The sequence below is a fragment of the Chiloscyllium plagiosum genome, unplaced genomic scaffold, assembly GCF_037043375.1.
Source record: "Chiloscyllium plagiosum isolate Xiang-an unplaced genomic scaffold, Cpla_swu_hap1 HiC_scaffold_13, whole genome shotgun sequence".
Classification (NCBI taxonomy): domain Eukaryota; kingdom Metazoa; phylum Chordata; class Chondrichthyes; order Orectolobiformes; family Hemiscylliidae; genus Chiloscyllium; species Chiloscyllium plagiosum.
The window spans coordinates 65,414,169-65,434,473 of NW_028270151.1; the positions used below are offsets into that span (position 1 = coordinate 65,414,169).

General features: G+C 38.8%; 1 protein-coding gene across 1 annotated transcript in view; it reads left to right on the forward strand.

The window, feature by feature from the left end:
• The window catches only part of LOC122555843 (solute carrier family 25 member 36-A), a 74,108-nt gene that overhangs the window by 18,816 nt on the left and 34,987 nt on the right, over positions 1–20,305 (forward strand). The window contains exon 2 of the mRNA XM_043702039.2: positions 17,997–18,167. Within this exon, the coding sequence (XP_043557974.1) occupies positions 17,997–18,167 (171 nt within the window). The remainder of the gene's footprint in view (positions 1–17,996; positions 18,168–20,305) is intronic.

Consider the following 20,305-nt stretch of genomic DNA (forward strand, 5'->3'; position numbering starts at 1 on the left):
ATGATTCGCAACCAATGGCATTTATTGCAGATATAATCCTCAGTAACTCGTAAACTCTCCCTAAACTCCCACATCGGACAAGAGCATATCATTCTCGTAAAGGCCATTTTTGCTTCTTTCAATCCAAAGACCTGTACAAAACACTGCTCCTGGTTAAATTAATACTTATGGCTTATATTTTAAGTTTAATCAAGAGACATACCTCAATAAAACATAATCAAGAAAAAACCCACTACTCACTACTGCAGACTTATTTTAAGGTCGTGCTTAAAATCCACTTGCTTCTGTGCTGTGACCTTTCCCAAACAGGTTCCTCCAAGATCAGTTGTGAATTTTATTGTTTTTTAAATTTTCCCAGACGCACTCCAATGTCCAGCAATACATGAATTCAACAGCAAAGGCTGTCAGTTAGCAATGTGGGACTCTGTCCTCACCACGTGCATCCTTTCTCTGTTCTTCTGCCTTTTTTCCAAAAGTTCCAAAACAATGCAACATCATATAAAACAGTTATTGCTGCTCCTGGAATTTGAGGAAATCACCTTCAGCACCTAAAACACCTCAAGTAAAGGAGCAGCTGTTAGAGCTACAGATGTTTCTTGTCCTCCATCTTGGATTACTCAGAATCCTCAATCATTTCAATTTGCATTCAGAAAAGATTGAAATCATAAAGTTTCAGCCAGTTCGCCCATAGAACCTGCTTGTCAATAAGTCAGATCATGATTGAATTGATTATGCTCCAAACTGCACTTGCTTACCTGTCGTCTCCTATTCACCCCTCTACCCTTAACTGCATTCATCAACCAAAATAATTGGTTGATGAATGGTGTAAGAAAACTGCCAAGGCTAACAACCCTCTGAGGAAAGAAATTCCTCCATCTCCATTTGTGTTTAGATGGTCACCCCTTCGCTTTTAAACTGTGCTCCAGAGTTCCAGATTTTCCCACAAAAGGAAACATGCTCTCTGCATCAATCCAAACAAGTTCATTCATCCATCATGTTGTGTTTGATCTATCATTCTTAACTTGAATGAAAGTTAGGAAAGCTTGCTCAACCTTTCCTAACAATACGATCCCTTCACCTTGTAAACCTTCTCGGGACTTGCACTCCAGTGCAAGTATATCCTTTAAGGAGACCAAAGCTGTATATGATATCCAGGTTATGGTTTCACCAATGTCGTGTTTAACTTTTTGTGATTCATGTACCAGTACCTGCATTCTACAGACCCTCTTCATGTATACACTATACATTTTTATTCTTCCTGCCAAATTTCCCATTTTCCTCATTATTATCCATGTACCTTTTTTTTTGCCACCTCTGTCGTCTTATTACTATGCCTTTGGAAACTCACTATCCTTCTCGCAAATTGTTTTCTTATGTGTCTTCAGGCCTCCAGTACCAGGATTTATCAGATGTCTTTTGGAAATTCAAATAGTGCCTAGAGTTCCTGTTTTTATCCACCCTGATTGTTACTTCCTCAAAGAGCATTCAAATACAATTTTCCTTTCACAAAACCTGTTCATTGTATTATGATTTTCTATATGTTCTGCTACTAACTCAATTATTCTCACATTTTCCTATTAAGCATCTGTTCATGAAAATAAACATTGAAACAATAAAGGAAAATAAATAAGTACCAGAACGGATCAAGATTTGTAGGGCTGAGACAAAAAGGTGAGAAAGTGACCCAGAGACCCAGCATTGGCTTGATGGACCAAGTGGTCTCATGTGCTATAACTCTTCTGTGATGCTTTAGTTATTAATTTCTGGCCACAAGGCCTCACCCTGACTGCAGTGTTGTTTTAGGCACTGCAAATTCCATTGTTTCATCCATAACCTCCCTTCCCTCAGCATGTCAGAGGTAGGAATGTTCAATGATGAGTATGTTAAGTATCATTTGTGAGGACTCAATTTTTAAAGTAGGTGGTGTCTGTATGCCTTGAGACACAAACAAAATTCAGACTTGGGCTGACTAATGGCAAGTAAGTTTCATATAATACAAGTAGTAATGATCATCTCCAGCAGGAAGGAATCTAACCATCTTCCTTTGAAATCCTACAGTTTTAGTATTGCTGAATTGCCTACCATCACGTTCTGGAGTCTACCATTGACCAGAAATTGAACTGGACAAGCCATGTTTGCAAGTTAGCAAGGTTAGATCTTGTGGAATGCAAGGAGAACTAGCTATTTGGATACAGGAGAAAGTGAGGTCTGCAGATGCTGGAGATCAAAGTTGAAACTTTATTGCTGGAACAGCACAGCAGGTCAGGCAGCATCCAGGGAACAGGAGATTCGACGTTTCGGGCACAGGCCCTTCTTCAGGAATCCTGAAGAAGGGCCTGTGCCCGAAACGTCGAATCTCCTGTTCCCTGGATGCTGCCTGACCTGCTGTGCTGTTCCAGCAATAAAGTTTCAACTATTTGGATACAGAACTGGCTCAAAGGTAAAAGACAGAGGGTGGTGCTATAGAGTTGTTTTTCGGACTGGAGGCCTGTGACCAGTGGAATCCCACAAGGATCAGTGCTGAGTCCACTACTTTTCTTCATTTATATGAATGATTTGGATGTGAGAAGAGGAATAGTTAGTAAGTTTGCAGATGACATCAAAATTGGAGGCGTAGGGGACAGTGAAGCAGGTTAGCTCAAATTACAACAGGATCTTAATCAGATGGGCCAGTGGGCTGAGAAATGGCAGATGGAGTTTAATTTAGATAAATGCAAGGTGCTGCATTTTGGGAAAGCAAATCTTCGCAGGACTTCTGCGCTTAATGGTTAGGTCCGAGGGAATGTTGCTGAACAAAGAGACCTTGGAGTGCAGGTTCATAGCTCCTTGGAAGTGGAGTCGCAGGTCGATAGGGTAGTGAAGAAGGCATTTGATATGCTTTCTTTTATTAGTCAGGGTATTGAGTACAGGAGTTGGGAGGTCATGGTGCAGCTATACAGGACATTGGTTAGGCTACTGTTGGAATATTGCATGCAGTTCTGGTCTCCTTCCTATCGGAAAGATGTTGTGAAACTTGAAAGGGTTCAGAAAAGATTTACAAGGATGTTGCCAGGGTTGGAAGATTTGAGCTATAGGGAGAGGTTGAATAGGCTAGGGCTGTTTCCCTGGAGTGTCGGAGGCTGAGTGATGACCTTATGGAGGTTTGTAAAATTGAGGGACATGGATAGGATAAATAGATAAAGTCTTTTCCCTGGGGTGGGTGAGTCCAGTACTAGAGGGCATAGGTTTAGGGTGAAAGGGGAAAGATATAAGAGACCTAAGGGGCAACCTTTTCAACCTGTGTGGAATAAGCTGCCAGAGGAAGTGGTGAAGTCTAGTACAGTTTCTACATTTTAAAAGGCATCTGAATGGATATATGAATAGGAAGGGTTTGGCAGGATATGGGCCAGGTGCTGGCAGGTGGGACTACATTGGGTTGGGCTATCTGGTCGGCATGGATGGGTTGGACTGAAAGGGTCTATTTCCATGCTGTATGTCTCTATGACTCTGACAGATTTTGGATTAGCTGTCCTCTGATTTCCTATCGTCCCCATATGAATGATGTCACATTTGTAGCTTTCCAATCTGAAATTCTTTCCAGAATTTTGGTATTTAGCCAATGCATCCCCTACTTCTGTGGCTGTTCCTTTTTAAGATGTGTACTGAGACCATCCGGTCCAGGTTTAGTTTTGTTATTTTTCTCTCCAGTAGATTTTGATTTTTTTTAAAATGTCCACTTTTTTTGTTTGCTTTTGATAATCTTGGATATTTTTGCCTTTTCAATTAGAAGGATACTTGTTCGAAACTGTTTTGCCTTTTTTCATTCTCATTGTTTCCCGCTCTTTAAAGTGACCAAAACATACTGTTAGTACAATTTTTGGTTTTATATACTTGTTGAAACCTTTGCTAGTTTTGCTGATTTTTTTCCTTGTCGTCCAATTTTTCTCTTTGATCATTATTTTCTTGATTTCTAAGATATTCCCAATATACTAGCTTACTAACAAATTTTGCAAGTTTGTCCCTCTTTCCTCGCCAAATTTAATGCTATCCTTGGATTACCTTCTTAGCCATAAATGATGCATTCTTAGCCATTTTTGTCAATGCAATATTTTTACAAATAGTGATGTTATCTCTTTAAATGTCTACTAGTCCTTTTTCTACCATGCTTTAAACCTACTATTACAGTAAATTTTAATCAAGTCTCTCATTTTACTCTCTTATTTCTTCATTTAAACTTTTAAGACATTAGCTTATTTGGGATCAAATTTCTCAGCCTCAAACTGAATGTACTCTTCACCATATTATGCTCACTCTTACCTTTTTTAATGTTAAGTAAGTTTAATAATGTTTCATTGCACATGGTCGGATCTGAAATGGCACAGAATTCATCCCTTGGGCTACCTTTTCCAATTTGATTAATTTTAACTCAGGATAAAAATCTTATCTCCACATACCATTAATACATTGTTATTTCTGAATCTAGGTCCTTCCTCATTACTGTGTACTGATCCTCCTTTAATTAATAGAAATGCCCCATCTTTTTTTTGCTTTCCTCGTGACTTTCTAAAATATCAAATACCCTAGAATATTCAATTCCCAGCTGTGGTTATATTGGAACCATCTCTGTTACAGCAATTCATTTTTCTATTTGTCTACTAAGCTGTCCATCTTTTGATTAAATGTTGTGTGTATGTTGGTAAAGAATATATAAATGTCTTTTGTGTTTAAATCACTTGATGTGTCCATTTGCAGGTGCACTCTTATGTTTGGAAGTTTTTTTCCTACGTGCCATGCTCCAATTATCACTTCCTGCATTACCCTCCTGCTGTACAGCTTATTCCTTTGCCTTTTTTTAATTTGTCAAATCTGCCCTAGCATGAACTCTCCCTACAATTTAGTTCTAAAGCTCTCTTCAAACATGATCAGCATTTAGGGCATCTAATTTATGTTTACTTGAAATGTGTTGTTAAGCTTTATAAATTTATTAATGCACAGTTTTTGAATGGGGAAATTATATCTGTTTAGTACTCTGCATAGTTTACCACATTTTTTAAAGTTTTAGCATGCGAGGATTAAAATGACAAAATTGTGCATGTCTCCAACTATCATTTGCACCTGACCACACAGTTGTGAAATTGACTGACTTAAGCCAATTATTTTTCCATTGAACTTTCACCAGTGACGTCTGACTTCAAACTTGTTCAGGCTCGTGAGCAGGCAATTTGCTCTGACTTTTTTTTTGGGACCTACGTAAAATAACATTGAGCAATCTGTCCACCTCCTAGTGGACTTAGCAACAGTTACTGTTTTGTGGACTTAACCTGAATCAGGTTACAGCATGAAAGATATGGGAAGTGACAAACTATCATTCTACAGGTCATTCTGCTATAATAAGTGTTTCATTAATGCAAATTTGCTGTAATGTAATTGACGAATTAGGGGCACTGTTTCTAAAGTGCAAATGTTTACAATGTGTTCGTTGTAATGCAGCTACATTGCCAACACAAAATGCTGATTCTAAAGCATGATTTTTATATAATGTGGGGTTGCACAAAAATGTAATCATTGCTTTATAGAAGAAATACTTGTATTGTTTTTGGGACAGAGTAACATGAGCTAGATCTTAACCATATGATAACCTGAACCCACAATGAGGCGTATTAATGTTCTTTTTTATGTAGTGTTCCATTTCCTAGCTTAACATTATCAAAGCATAGTTTTAGTTAGAGACCAGAATAATTGACTTTATTGCTTGATATTGCATATGATGTGGAGGTGTCAGTGTTGGACTGAGGTCAGCATAGTTAGAAATTACACAGGTTTTGAGTCATTAATATGTAGGAATTGATAAAATATCATGTGGATTGACTGTCTACAGATTGTGCGCTGTTTGAATATGTGTATTTGCAGATACATTCTATTTTGTTCATAAAGTGCACAATCTGTGAGCAGTCAGTCCATGTGACATTTTATCAATTCCTACTTTGGAAATAGAACTAGTCTGACTCCAGATTGGGATACAGACAGACTCTAACCTCACACCTTTTAATGCATTGTCTGAGCTGGGATGTAACTTTTTTAGTAAAACCTTAAGTTATTTCGGTAATGTGACTTGAAAGAAATTCTGGTGTTTACATATAAATGAATCAACCTGCAACCCATTTTAAAAGGTGAAAGAGTTAACCGGAATCTAGGTTTGTCCAATGTATGGCATCAGTTGACGCTATGATCTTTTGCTATCAATTGTCCTCTGATCCTGCTCCACTAGCTATCTGATAAAGGAGCAGTGCTGTGAAAGCTTGTACTTCCAAATAAACCTGTTGGACTATAACTTGGTATGGTGTGATTTTTAACTTTCCATTGCATATACATTGGTGCAAAATGGTTTTTTTTTCTGTCTGCATTGCAATAATCAAGATAATGTCTTTTTTTGAGTAGCACACGTAAGTTTTTATTTGTCTGTGGCTCTAAGGTATCTGATCTGCATGAATTATAATGTTGGAGGATGGGTGCAGTGTGATACGATGAGAAAGAAGGAAGAAAGGTTCAATTGCACATTCATTTAGGTGTACAATCATGATGCTATAAATACTCTGAAATGAATGGACAATGACAGTAAGATAACTTAATTGTTGACCTCTAACTCGCTATTCAAATTTGAATGGCGAGTTACCACAGCCAGTTTTCATCCTCTTAATTTCCTCTTAACAGCAGACTTTCCTTTAAAATTTTATTTCAAATCAAATGCCTATTTTTAACCTATTAAGTATACACTAATGGCTGCACATGTACATGTAAGTGTATTCCTATTATGTCTAACTGTAAAGAGCCCCATTGTTTGAACATGTCTTGTGAAGAACAGGAGCTGTTTTATTCAACATTTTTAGACAGCATATGCAGAAATTGTGAAAGGTCAGTTTATCATTATAACTGGCAATAACAATTCTAGCTTTGTTTTTTTTTTGATTTCCATTTATTACTCCTCTTCAGAAAATAATAAGGTAAAGCTTCAAACATGTTGGAAGATCTCCACTACTTAGTCAGCTGCTCTTTATATGGGAACTGCAGTGAGTGCTGGTTACTTGTGCCATGAATTAGATCCTAGTAGCATCTAATTCTTTTTATCACATCACCCACAAACATTAACTTTATGCCAGAGGCCCCAAGATAGACAAACAAAAACATCATTTGCTGTCTAAAGAGGGGAGGGGGTACTGAAGCCAACTACAGTGTACCTCCAACTATTCTTGTTATGAGTAGCAAGAATTCAGTCTGAAAGCTTTAAGGGGCAGTAATGTATCAGGCATTCTGACAATCTATTTTCTGAATTCACTTTTTTTTTAAGAAAAGGTCTTGTTGAAATACTTATTTCACTTTGCCAATTAATGAAAATGTTAAGAACATGGGACAATTGCTAATCATCATCTTCATTTGTCCCCATTTCATTTGTCCTCCACCACTTCCTCTGGTAGTACATGCAGGCACCACCCTTTGTGTGAAAAAGTTGCTCTTTAGGTCCCTTTTTAAATCTTTCCTCTCACCCTGAACTTGTGCCCACTAGTCCTGGACTCCCCCTATCCTAGGGAAAAGACCTTCTCTATTTACCCTATTCATGCCCCCTCATGATTTTATAAACCTCTATCAAATCACCCCTCAGCCTCTGCTCCAGGTAAAACATCCCGAGCCTATTCAACCTCTCCCAATAGCATAAACCCACCAACCCTGGCAGCATCCTTGTAAGTCTTTTTCTGAACCCTTGCAAGTGTTACAACATCCTTCTGACAGGAGGGAAACCAGAGTTGCACACAGTACTCCAAAGGTGGCCTAACCAATGCCCTACACAGCCGCAACATGATCTCCCAACTCCAATACTTGATGATCTGAGCAATAAAGGAAAGCATACCAAACGTCGTCTTCACTAAAGGAGACCAAAAGAGAGTGTGCTGGAAAATCTCAGCAGGTCAAGCAGCATCTGCAAGGAGAGGAAAAAGAAAACTGACGTTTCTAGTCTAACTGATCCTTTGGCAAGTCGTCTTCACTATCCTATCTACCTGCAACTCCACTTTCAAGGAGCAATGATCCTGCACTCCAAGGTCTCTTTGTTTAGCAACACTCCCCAGGACCTTACCATTAAATGTATAAGTCCTGCTGAGATTTGCTTTCCCAAAATGCAGCACCTCGCATTTAACTAAATTAAATTCCCTCTACCACTTCTTGGCCCATCTGACCAAGATCCTGTTGTAATCTGAGGTCACATTCACTGTCCACTACACCTCCAATTTTGGTGTAATCTGCAAACTTAGTATACCTCCTATGTTTACATCCATATCATGCATTTCAATGATGAAAAACAGTAGACCCAGAGACAATCCTTGTGGCTGGTCACAGGCCTTCAGTCTGAAAAGCAGTCCTCCATCACCACCCTGTCTTCTACCTTTGAGATTTGTTCTGTATCAAAATGACTAGGTCTCCCTGTATTCCATGTGATCTAACCTTGCTAACCAGTCTGCCACGAGGAACCTTGTCGAGTCCTTGAAGTCCAAATTGATAGCATCCACTACTCTGCCCTCATCAGTCCTCTTTTGTAACTTCAAAAAACTCAATGAAATTTTTGAGACAACGTGCACAAAGCCATGTTGACTATCCCTCCTTTCCAAATACATATAAATCCTGTTCCTCAGGATTCCTTCCAACAATGTGCCATCCACTGATGTCAGACTCATGGGTCTATAGTTCCCTGACTTTTCCTTACCACCTTTGTTAAATAGTGGCACTATGTTAGCCAACCTCCAGTCTTCTGTCACCTCATCTGTGACTATCAGTGATTCTAAATATCTCAGCAAGTGGATCAGCTTCCCACAGAGTTCTAGGGTACACCTGATCAGGTTCTGGGGATTTATCCACCTTTTTGTTTTTAGACATCCAGCACCACCACCTCTTGTATGGACACTTCAACATGTCACCATCTATTTCCCCATGTTCTGTATCTTCCAATTCCTCTCCACAGTAAAGACTGGTGCAAAGACTCGTTCAATATCTCCCCTCCTGCAGTTCCACACATAGGCTGCCTTGCTGATCTTTGAGGTGTCCTGTACTCTCCCTGGTTACCTTTTTTGTCCTTAATGTATTTATAAAATCCCTTTGGCAAATAGGGTGAAAGAGAATCCAATGTTATCTCATGTCCCGTCCCTTTTATGCCTTCCTAATTTTCCTCTTAAGTTTGTTCCAACTGTCTTTATACTCTACTAAGGACTCACTCGATCTCTCCTGTCTATACCTGATGTGTGCTTCCTTCTTTATCTTGACCCAAACCTCAATTTCTCTAGTCGTCCAGCATTCCCTACACCGAGCAACCTTGCCTCTCACCCGAACAGGAACAATCTTTTTGATTTTTTTAATTTGATTGACTTAGGTTTTTGTGGAAGCTTTGATTATTGCATATGTTCTAAATGTTTAAGTATTTCATTTGTAAAATAGTGTATTTTGTCCAATGTAAACCTTCCTGTACAAGAATAAATTGACAGGTGTCCATTTAACTGCAGAAAGATAGTCTCGTCCTCCAGCATTTTGTGCTCTTCAAGGGATTATTTCTTGAATAATTAATTATTTAATAGACACTTTATTTTCTAATTTCTTTATTTCTGCTATTGATTAAATTTGCTGGTTTCCAATTTTGACATGTTTTTATTTTGCAAAAAGGAAACTAGTTTTCCACATAACCATTTTAACCTTGTGAATTACCTTCAGTTTTAATTCTTTGATTTTTGAAGGCATATGAGCTGTACTTGTAATTATTGGTATGGAATTCACTTATCGTCAAATTTTTGTTACAAAATGTTCATTTTTTTAAATTGTGCAATTTGTTTTGTATTTTAGTACATAGTTTTATTACGTCATGGCCATAATTGTTAAATTGTACATTTCATTCTCTAATCTACTTTTGAGGGCTACCAGTGGTGCATCCAGTTGCTTAAACAGAACATGATGAAAGAAAAAGCAATGCTTTTGAACAAGATGTTTATTCAGCACATACGGCGGGGAAAACACTTAGTGTGTAATATTTCATTTGAACTGAACTGCTTTGGCCTTTAAAATTTTCCTATTCACGAGAAATTCTGTTTCTGTTTAGCAAACTTATGGTTTGTTTAGATTTTCAGTTTCTCAAAGCAAATCTTTGTTTTATCTAACAAGATTACACCACCTCCCACCCTGCCCCCTGTGAAAATGCCATCACATATTCCCAATTCCTTCGCCTCTGTCGCATCTCCTCCCAGGAGGACCAATTCCAATACCAAACAACCCAGATGGCCTCTTCCTTCAAAGACTGCAATTTCCCCTCAGACGTGGTTGACGATGCTCTCCACTGCATTTCCTCCACCGCATCTCCTCCACTTCCCGCTCCTTTGCCCTTGAACCCTGCCCCTCCAATCACCACCAGGACAGAACCCCACTGGTCCTCACCAACCACCCCATCAACTCCAGATACATCGTATCATCCACCACTAAGGATATATTTCCCTCCCCTCACCTATCAGCGTTCTGGAAAGACCACTCCCTCCCTCGTCAGGTCCGCTCCACCCCCAGCACCTTCCCCTGCAACCGCAAGAAATGCAAAACTTGCGCCCACACCTCCCCCCTCACTTCCCTCCAAGGCCCCAAGGGATCCTTCCATATCCGTCACAAATTCACCTGCATCTCCACACACATCATTTACTGCACCCGATGTAGCCTCCTCTACATTGGGGAGACAGGCCGCCTACTTGAGGAATGTTTCAGAGAACACCTCTGGGACACCCGCACCAACCAACCCAACCGCCCCATGGCTGAACACTTTAACTCCCTTTCCCACTCCGCCAAGGACATGCAGGTCCTTGGCCTCCTCCATCGCCAGACTATGGCAACACGACGCCTGGAGGAGGAGCACCTCATCTTCCACTTAGGAACCCTCCAACCACAAGGGATGAATGCAGATTTCTCCAGCTTCCTCATTTTCTCCCCCACCCACCCTTATCTCAGTCCCAACCCTCGGACTCAGCACCGCCTTCTTGACCTGCAATCTTCTTCCCGACCTCTCCGCCCGCACCCCCTCTCCGGCCTTTCACACTCACCTTAACCTCCTTCCACCTATTGCATTCCCAACGCCCCTCTCCCAAGTCCCTCCTCCCTACCATTTATCTTAGCCTGCTTGGCACACCCTCCTCATTCCTGAAGAAGAGCTTTTTATGCCCAAAACATGATTCTCCTGCTCCTTGGATGCTGCCTGACCTGCTACACTTTTCCAGCTACACACATTTTTCAGCTTTATGTAACAAGTGTTCTGACCAGAGTCAAGTAAAACTGCAATTTTCCAATTGGTGCAACATATTAAAATGTGAGGAAACTATGACCTCTCTCGCATTTAGACTGAGATTTGCTTTAGATTTTGCTTTTTAATTCATAGTGCCTCCTAGATCAGGACTGTTACCAACTTAAGAATTTTACTATACTTTAGAACATATATTGTCTTCACTAAGAAATTGTTGATCTTAAGCGTTATCTTAATTTATTCCATGCTGTGTCTCTGTCATCAGTGCTTCAAATGAAGTCTGTTTTAAGAGCACATGCAAAACAATTCACTGTTTGGAAAGTTCAGTATTTTAATGCACATCTTTGGATGAACGATACAGTATGAATCACTGGGTTGGAGGTGCTCTATTTAGCCTACCACACTAAAAGGATCCAGAGTTAATTTTGTTACTCTCTGAGGCAACACTTTGCTCAAAATGTCCTTTTGACTGGTCTTTGGCTAAGAAGATATATTATTTTATTAGTAATTCATGGTTTTATTAGTGCAGTGCATTACACTATATCAGAACATGATCACAGAAGTTAAACTTCAGAACTTTAACTGTTCATAGATTGAAAGAAGCAGCAATAACTGTCAAGATAAACATGTACAGGAATTGGAAAGCAATTAGCCATGTCAGGAAGGAGGAGTTGAAGCTACATGAATAAAACTGTTTTAACAATGGCTTGATAAATGTCTGCCTTATGTCACAAGGACAACTAATTGCCTTGCAGAAAAAATTAAGGAGTTAATCACTGGAAAGCTGTTTTGTCAAACATTCAGTCAATGCTGAATTTAACAAGGAAGCTATTTCTGAAAAGGCAAGCTGCAGATTTCCAGTATTTTGGATGAAAGAATCCACAGGATCATCAATAATGTCACACCACAAACTTGAAGGATGGAAAATTTGTGCAACAGTTCAGCTCTCGGATTCTTCAGGAGCAGAATACCGGAGAACAATGCTGCATATAGTTCAAACCCTGGACCGAGGAAAGAGACTTGGTTGGTGTTGAAGTCGATTATGGGATAATGGCCACCTGAGTTGTGAAACTTAAGTTGCTAACTTGAAGGGGTCTTATTTTGGTTGCTCCATGCAATCAAGTTTAAATAATTGTTTCAGTATTGGATTATTTGTGAAGTTTGCTAATAAGTAGAGTTAAATGGAGCTTGTGGTACTTTACACACAACAATAATTGCCTTTCCTGGGTTGGCTTCAACAAGTGACTTTAAGTTGCTGTGAAATTGAACCTACCAGCCTTGTATTTTCAAATCCAACCTGACCCTGGTTTGAGGGTAGCAGCCCCATATGACGGTCAGGGTTCAAGTGCATGGATGAGGATAGAGGCAATTGAAATAATACCTTTTTTCAGGTTCAGTTTGAATCCTTAATTTTTGTATTATTGAATGTGGTATTGAAACTTTGCTTTGAAATTATGGCAGGCAATCAACCTGAGTAGGTCAAATGGGTTGCTTCCTCACTGTAGGGAACCTGTGATGATGAGGATCTCCCATTAAGTCTACACTGACACTCTGAAGAGCATCCGAACCAGACCTACCCTGACCCTGTATTTCCCATGGGAAATACCTCTAGTCTTCACATCCCTGGACATTGTGGGCAATTTAGCATTGCCAATCCACCTAACCTGCACATACTTCGATTGTGGGAGGAAGCTGCAGCATGTGGCAGAAACCCATGCAGACAAAGGGAGAATGTACAAACTCCCAGAGTTTCAAGGGTGGAATCAAACTGTCCCTGGCATTGTGAAGGAGCAGTGCTAGCAACTGAGCCACTGTGCAGCCCTTAATTGAGGAATATTTGAATAAGAAGTTGCCAAATGAGATTGACAAGAATGAAGGGCTTGGCTTATGAAGAGCAGTTTGAGGACTCTGGCCTGTACTTTATGGAGTTTAGAAGGATGGGAGAGGAGAGAAAAGAAATTTCATTGTAACTTGCAGAATACTGAGAGGCCTTGGTTGAATGGATGTGGGGAAGAGGCCTTCACTAGTAGGAGTGACGAGGACCCAAGGGCTCGGGCTCAGACTCAGAATGAAGGGGCAAGCCTTTGGAAATGAGATGATGGAGGAATTTATTCAGCTGGAGTGGTGAGTCCGTGGAATTCCTTGCTGCAGAAGTTATGCAGAGGCCAAATTGTTCTCTATATTTAAGGCAGACAGATGTGAAGAAGGCAAACGTAAGGACTGCAGATGCTGGAAATCTGAGTCTAGATTAGTGGTGTTGGAAAAGCACAGGTCAGGCAGCATCTAAGGAGCAGGAGGTCTTTTGCCTGAAACACTGATTTTCCTGCTCCTCTGATGCTGCCTGACCAGCTGTGCTTTTCCAGCACCACTCTAATCTAGGTATAAAGAAGGGTCTAAACAATGACTGCAGATGCTGGAAACCAGATTCTGGATTAGTGGTGCTGGAAGAGCACAGCAGTTCAGGCAGCATCCGAGGACAGGCAAAATCCAAGGACAGGCAACATCGACGTTTCGGGCAAAAGCCCTTCATCAGGAATAACTTGATGAAGGGCTTTTGCCCGAAACGTCGATGTTGCCTGTCCTCGGATTTTGCCTGTCCTCAGATGCTGCCTGAACTGCTGTGCTCTTCCAGCACCACTAATCCAGAATAAAAAAGGGTCTATCAACCCAAAATATTTATTCTGAATTCTTGCCACAGGTGCTGCCAAACCTACTGGACTTTTCCAACAATTTCTAATTTTTGTTTCTGAATTAAAGCACCCACAATTATTTAGCTATTTGTTTGTTTATTAAGGTTCTTGATTAGTAAGGGAGTCGAAGGTTTTGGAGAGAAGACCGGAGAATTGGATTGAGAAACACATGGAGTGGTGATATTAATTTGCTTCTGCTGACCTGCAGGAAATTGGATGCCCTGAGGCTATGGTGGGATGCCTCTGACATACCAGTAGATTGAAAGGAATTTAGATTCCCATCCCTTGCCATTCAGAGCCAATTACATGGCCATCTCTTTATTCAGAGATAATTTACATTTGCATCATGATCCTATTCAAAATCAATAAGGACATTACAGTTGGAATTTTGACTACTCCCTGTAGTTTTTTAAAAAAAAATTCACAACAGACTTGGCCATTAAGGGACGATTTACATTATATTGTTTCTGGAAATTGATGTGGTCACTGCCTTGTGTCTTTAGGTGCATGTGACTGTTGGAGTGACTGGGGGTTGTCTTGTGGACACTACTGACTGTGATGTGAAGATTTTGTATAAAGGAAGAACTGTTTCCTTTGTTCGGAGAGACCTCTTGACACACTGCGAGCATGGCCAAGAGTGTTAAGAGTTTGTCCAGTTTGTACTGTAATTGCTTAATAAAATTTGGTGGTTGTTCACAGAAGTTGGCGTATTGCAGTTGCATCAAGTGTGCAAGAATCTAAAGAAAAAACTTAGCAAACTTAATGGCTTAATTCTGTTCCTATTTCTTAAGATCTGTGGTTCCATTTCCTCAGGAATGGTGACCCTCCAGTAGAATGCACCACAGTCATGTCTTTCTAATGAGAGAGCAGCCCTATGATCCTCTGGGAATATGACAACTTCATTTTTATTTTTTTAACCTACACAGCTGACTACTTGTGCCATCCCCAAGTAGTACAGCTGGATTTATGGAACATGTTCCCTTCAGCGCTCTGTTCTGCAGAGAGTGACAATAATTGATGACCAACGCATCTACATGTGAAGTCTAGGACAGGTTAAGAAGGCACAACAACACTTTGCTGAGGCAGCTCAGGAAATTTTGCATGTCCATAATGACCCTCACCAACTTCTACAGAAGCATAATTGAAAGCATGCTGTCTGGGTGCATAACTGGCTGGTATGGCAACTGCTCACTCAGGACAGAAAGAAACTACAGAAGGTGGTGTGCACAGCCCAGATCATCACAGAAGCTAACCTTCCATCCATGGACTCTGTTTACACAGCTCGCTACTGCAAAAAGACTGCCAATATCATCAAAGACCCATTGCACCCCAGTACGGATTGCCTCCAACTTCTTCTGTCAACCTGAACATGCACCAGCAGGTTCAAGAACAGCTTCTTGGCTATTTATTAGACTAATGAATGGACTCCCAAGCCTCAGTTGATCTTGCTAACATTGATCTCACCTATTGCAATTAACCGATATGCCTCTGTCTAAATTTTTTTTTAATGTCTATATCCTTGCTTATTTGATCTGCCTAGTACTGCTGTAAGCAAAGCTTTTCTGTATGCCAATGCATGTGTCAATAAATAAAAATCAATCTATCACTCTCCAATTGTAAGTTTCTTCAATTTGTTACATATTTTACTTAAAAAAGCTCAAAATTTATGTTCAAAGTTAATTCAGAAAAATCCAATTTTGTAAACTACCTTTACAACCCCCACAACGCTTTTTTTAATGTTTGTGCATTGTGCTTAGAATGAGACTACAGATAATGTACAATGTAAAAGTTGTTTTTTGTTTTGCACTACAATTTAATCAAATTAGGCATTGATTGTTCATAATTGTATTAGACTTGAGAAAAACTCAAGTTCAGTGGGAAGATATGCGCAGTTGATTTCCTCATTCTAAATTTTAAATAAGATCAAATACTGTATATCTTAAACTGCAAATGGCATTGGAAATTTTATTAGTTTATATGACACATTTGTCTTCTGTCTTTCTGTGGTCACTGTTCTGTGACCTAGTGCAGATTTATTGTGGTGTTTTTTTTTGAATAAGGGATCTAATGTTGAATAAGTCCCCTTTTTGTCCATGCAAGGAAAACAGGGTTCCATCCTGATAAGATCTACTAACAGTTTGGGTGTATTTCTTATTTTGTAAATGCGTAATTGTACAGTATTTTGTTTCGTACGAATGCCGAATACTGCTGTTGTTGAAAATCTGAAATAAAACCGAAACTAAGGCTCAAAAAAATTTGAAACATTAACTAATCTCTCTCCCCTTGTTGCCAGGTTGAGTTTCTCCAGTTTTTTTTCAATGTACTGTGCTGACTGGCTGTTTTCCAAAATTATCTTTAACCTGTCTGTCTCCTTTTTTTTTTATTTTTGGAATTTTTTGGCTTTGTATGCTCTGCTGTTCATTGTACATTGAGTCACTTCTGGAATCTTGAATTGTGTAATTTGATTTTAAGTAAGAAATACTGTCCTATGTTGCATACACATAAAATGGACTTAATACATATGTCAATGTCCAGACAAATAGATAATTTAAATTTGATCTTTATTATACTGTTAGGGCTATTTATGTATTTATGGTATGCATATGAAACTCAGACCATGATTGTATAATTTTAAATGAATTAGGAAATCATTCATTCGCTGTACTAGCTTTAATTTTAATTCTGTTATTAAGCCTCTGCATGCAAATGAAAATTGGTTATCTTCAGGAAATCATCTGAACAGTATTCATTGTAAAGGATTGAAGCTAGTCAATCAGGCAGTCATCTTGTACTGCATGTAAATTCACAGGTTTTTTTTGCTGCAACCTTTTTTTAACTCTTGGATGCTCAGTTCAAAACTCTCATTTGTTTCTCTGTACCCTGGAATATTATTGTAATAAAACAGTTTGTTTATCAGGGAAATTTTGACACTTGAGGTAGATGGTGTGTGAAATATGTAGTGCTTGTTGACCTCAAATTTTAATCACTGGTCATTCCTCAAACAACATGAAAACTGCTAAAAGATCAGTGTGTAGTGAGAGATCTACTACTTAAATGCTTGGTGGCTAAGACCATAATAATCAAAGTGCATTATTGAGCTACAGTTAGTCTTATTCATTATGGTTCAACATTTTTGTTCCTTTTAAGAGAGCAGTTACTTTTCTTGTGATAAATCATGGAATTTGTTTTCCATGTTACATTTATATGTATGAAAATAGCTTGGACGTGGAAAGTGAACTTAGCCTTGGGTTGTGATTTCTATCTTGCAGGAGGTGACTGTTGCCAACAGACAAATTTACTAAACAAAGCATCGCATTGTTCAGAGATTCACTTGAAATTTTGTCCCATGAAAGTGCTGCCAGATAACTGGACATTCCATAGTTGAAGAAGCTGTACAAGATTGAGTCTTTTTGTGTTTTGTATCAAGACTTTTGCCAATTTGATAACTTTGATTTTGTTTGTGCACTTGATAAATCAAGTGAACTTGAATGTTTTATGGCAAAGTTTTTGGTGACGAAAGGGCGATGATAGTTCCTGGCGACTGAGGTTTGTTCCTGGTCTTGTGCTTCTTGTACTAGTCAAGTAGTTACATAATTGTTATTTAAATTGCTATTAATCAGAGCTTTCTTTTCTGCTAACTTTCTTTGTTTGGCTCTTGAGCTGTTTCCATTGCTCAGATATGGTTAGGATGGGCACTATTGATCTACTAATCATATGACATATGTTATCATTGTAAATTGTGGACAGATGTGCAATAAAAATTATTTGGATTTGGAAAGGAAGTTAATTAACTTTGATCGTTTCCTTCCAAAGTCAGCCATTTTAAATTTTGAACTACTTAAATTTCCATTTTCAGTATCCTTGTGTGTTTCATCCATTGAGCTAGTTGAGAACAAAGCAACATAGTGCTCCTGACTCCTGTAGAGACAAGTTTGCTATGTTACGTAGAATGATCATTTTCAGCATTTTTATATTCTGACTAAATATTTATTTTGAACTCCACCTTTTTTATGTTTTGACAGCTGTGGGGGAACAGTTGGAGCTATTTTAACGTGTCCTTTGGAAGTAGTGAAAACCAGATTGCAGTCGTCATCCGTCACTTTGTATATCCCAGAAGTTCACTTCAGTACAATAAATGGGGCACGTGTGAGTCGTGTGGCTCGGTTCTCACCTGGCCCTCTGCATTGCTTGAAGTAAGTTCTGCATTTTCCAAGTTGGAAGCATTGTTCGTGGGCTCTCTGTTTATGTAATTGTAAAACTAATATTTAAATGTGGTATGTTAAATGTAGTAGTCACATTTGTGCATGCGGAATAGGTGCTTAATTTCTTGGTTTTCCCCATGTTTATCTTTTTTTTTCCAAAAATGTGTTTAACTCTTGTTAGAGGATAACTATACCCTTTTGATATGTGAATCATAACTACTTGAGATCAAGATTTGGTTTGATGGGTAGTGACAGTTTCTAGCTAAAAAAGAAACTGTCACTGAATTTAATTATGTTCTTGAACAAAGTCTAGCAGGAGCCATGGGTGGCGAAGAATCAGGAAAGCTTCTTTCTTTTTTCCCATTGGTAATACTATATTTGGATATAGTCCCCTTTTACCAGTTTATGGAGGAATCCATCTTCTCTTTCTGCTACAAAAATACAATTTATAATTTTAGACTATAGTCGCAAAACTTAAGAACATCTTTCAGGATGGGGTTAGTGATAAATCTGAAATAAATTGAATCACCTGTTTAAGAAATTTAGTTTGCATCTCAAGTGAATGCAATTCAAAACAAGGCTACATTTATTACGCTTAAAAATTAACCTGTGTTTATCTTTCAAGGTTAGAATTGATAGTGGGGGAAAAATAAACTTAATATGTGACCTATCTCTAAATCTGTTAATTGAACATTGTAGTTTGGAGAGAGGGAAGTGATACACATCAAAGTATAAGTTTATTAACATAGGTTACATAATCTGAGTTGTGTTCAAGGTAAAATTATCCCAATATGATTCCTTAGAGTGAGATTTGGAGTGAACCCTTGGTACAAAGGTTCAGTTATTTACTTTATCCATGTTTGCCGATGGAAGCAAGTAGTTATGTTTGGGAACAGACTGAGGCAGATGCAACTTTTTTTTTTTAAACATAGACAAATGCTTACTAAATTGGCAGAGTTCAGAAAGAAATGTCATTTTGCCTGCACATCAAACAAGTAAAATACTAATGTTATGGTTCACTACATGGAACATAGGTGGGCTGTATCTCTTTGAATTTCATCAAAAAAAAACGATTTAGATTTGTTCCAATGAGCAGCTGCAGGAAGAATTCTACAGTAGTCCTCAGTACCATAAGGCAGAACGTAGTTAGCAGGGCTACCTTGGGAGGCAATTTGATATCTACCAGCAACCTCAACAAGGGTCTATGGCATTCTAATGATGAAGATGCACATAGCTAAATAAATTTAAGAACTCCTCTGTAGTATCTTCCTTGGGATAGTTGTAACTGTGAAGTGAATTCCAGAGGACTGTGGGATATCCTTTGGGTTGGTCCCAAGAAAAGCGAATGCATCTTCAAGATTTTAAGATAAAGTAACTCTTGAAAGTAAAAAATAGAATTGTGTTTTTAGCATAAGTCCTTACAAAATAATGTAACAGTAAAAGTCTTTGCTTTATTTAATTTAATTTATCTTTTAAAGTTTTTGTTGTAAAATGGTTCAGTCAGTTGATTACTAGGTGTCCAGACTTCTTCTGTTAACATATAATGTGCTGACCTGATGGAATATACAGTAACCTATTAATCTTAGACCTCTTCTATGCAACAAAGATTTACTAACAAACTAGTTTGTCCCCCACAGGATCCATTTCTCAAGCATCATAGGTGTCTCTTAAGTGCAGTTCTTTAACACTTTATTTCCCCTGTTTCTATCTATCTATCTGTCTGTCGCTCTCTTGCTTACACATGAATGTTGTTTCATTCGAGCTGCGTTTCAAATAATATTTACGTTGTTGTTCCTGGAGCGATCTTCTGTTCTGAAATCTTTATTTGTAATGTTTCAGGTAATTTTGTAAATTTCACTCCACCCTTGTACCCCAGCTCCTGTTTCCTCTGGTGTCTGATTATTGCACTCATGTTTCTATGCCTATATCTATCTGTCTGTTCGTGTTTTATATTCTTTGGAGCCAAAATAAGTGGCCGTACTTAATTTAACCACCTGTCACTTTTCTACAATGACCAATCAACGTGCATTGCTGCTGCATGCAAATTCCAGGCCAATGTTCACCTCTCTGACTGACAAGTTCCCTTTTAGAGAGGAGATTGGCACCTTTTGAGCAGGGCACAAAAGACT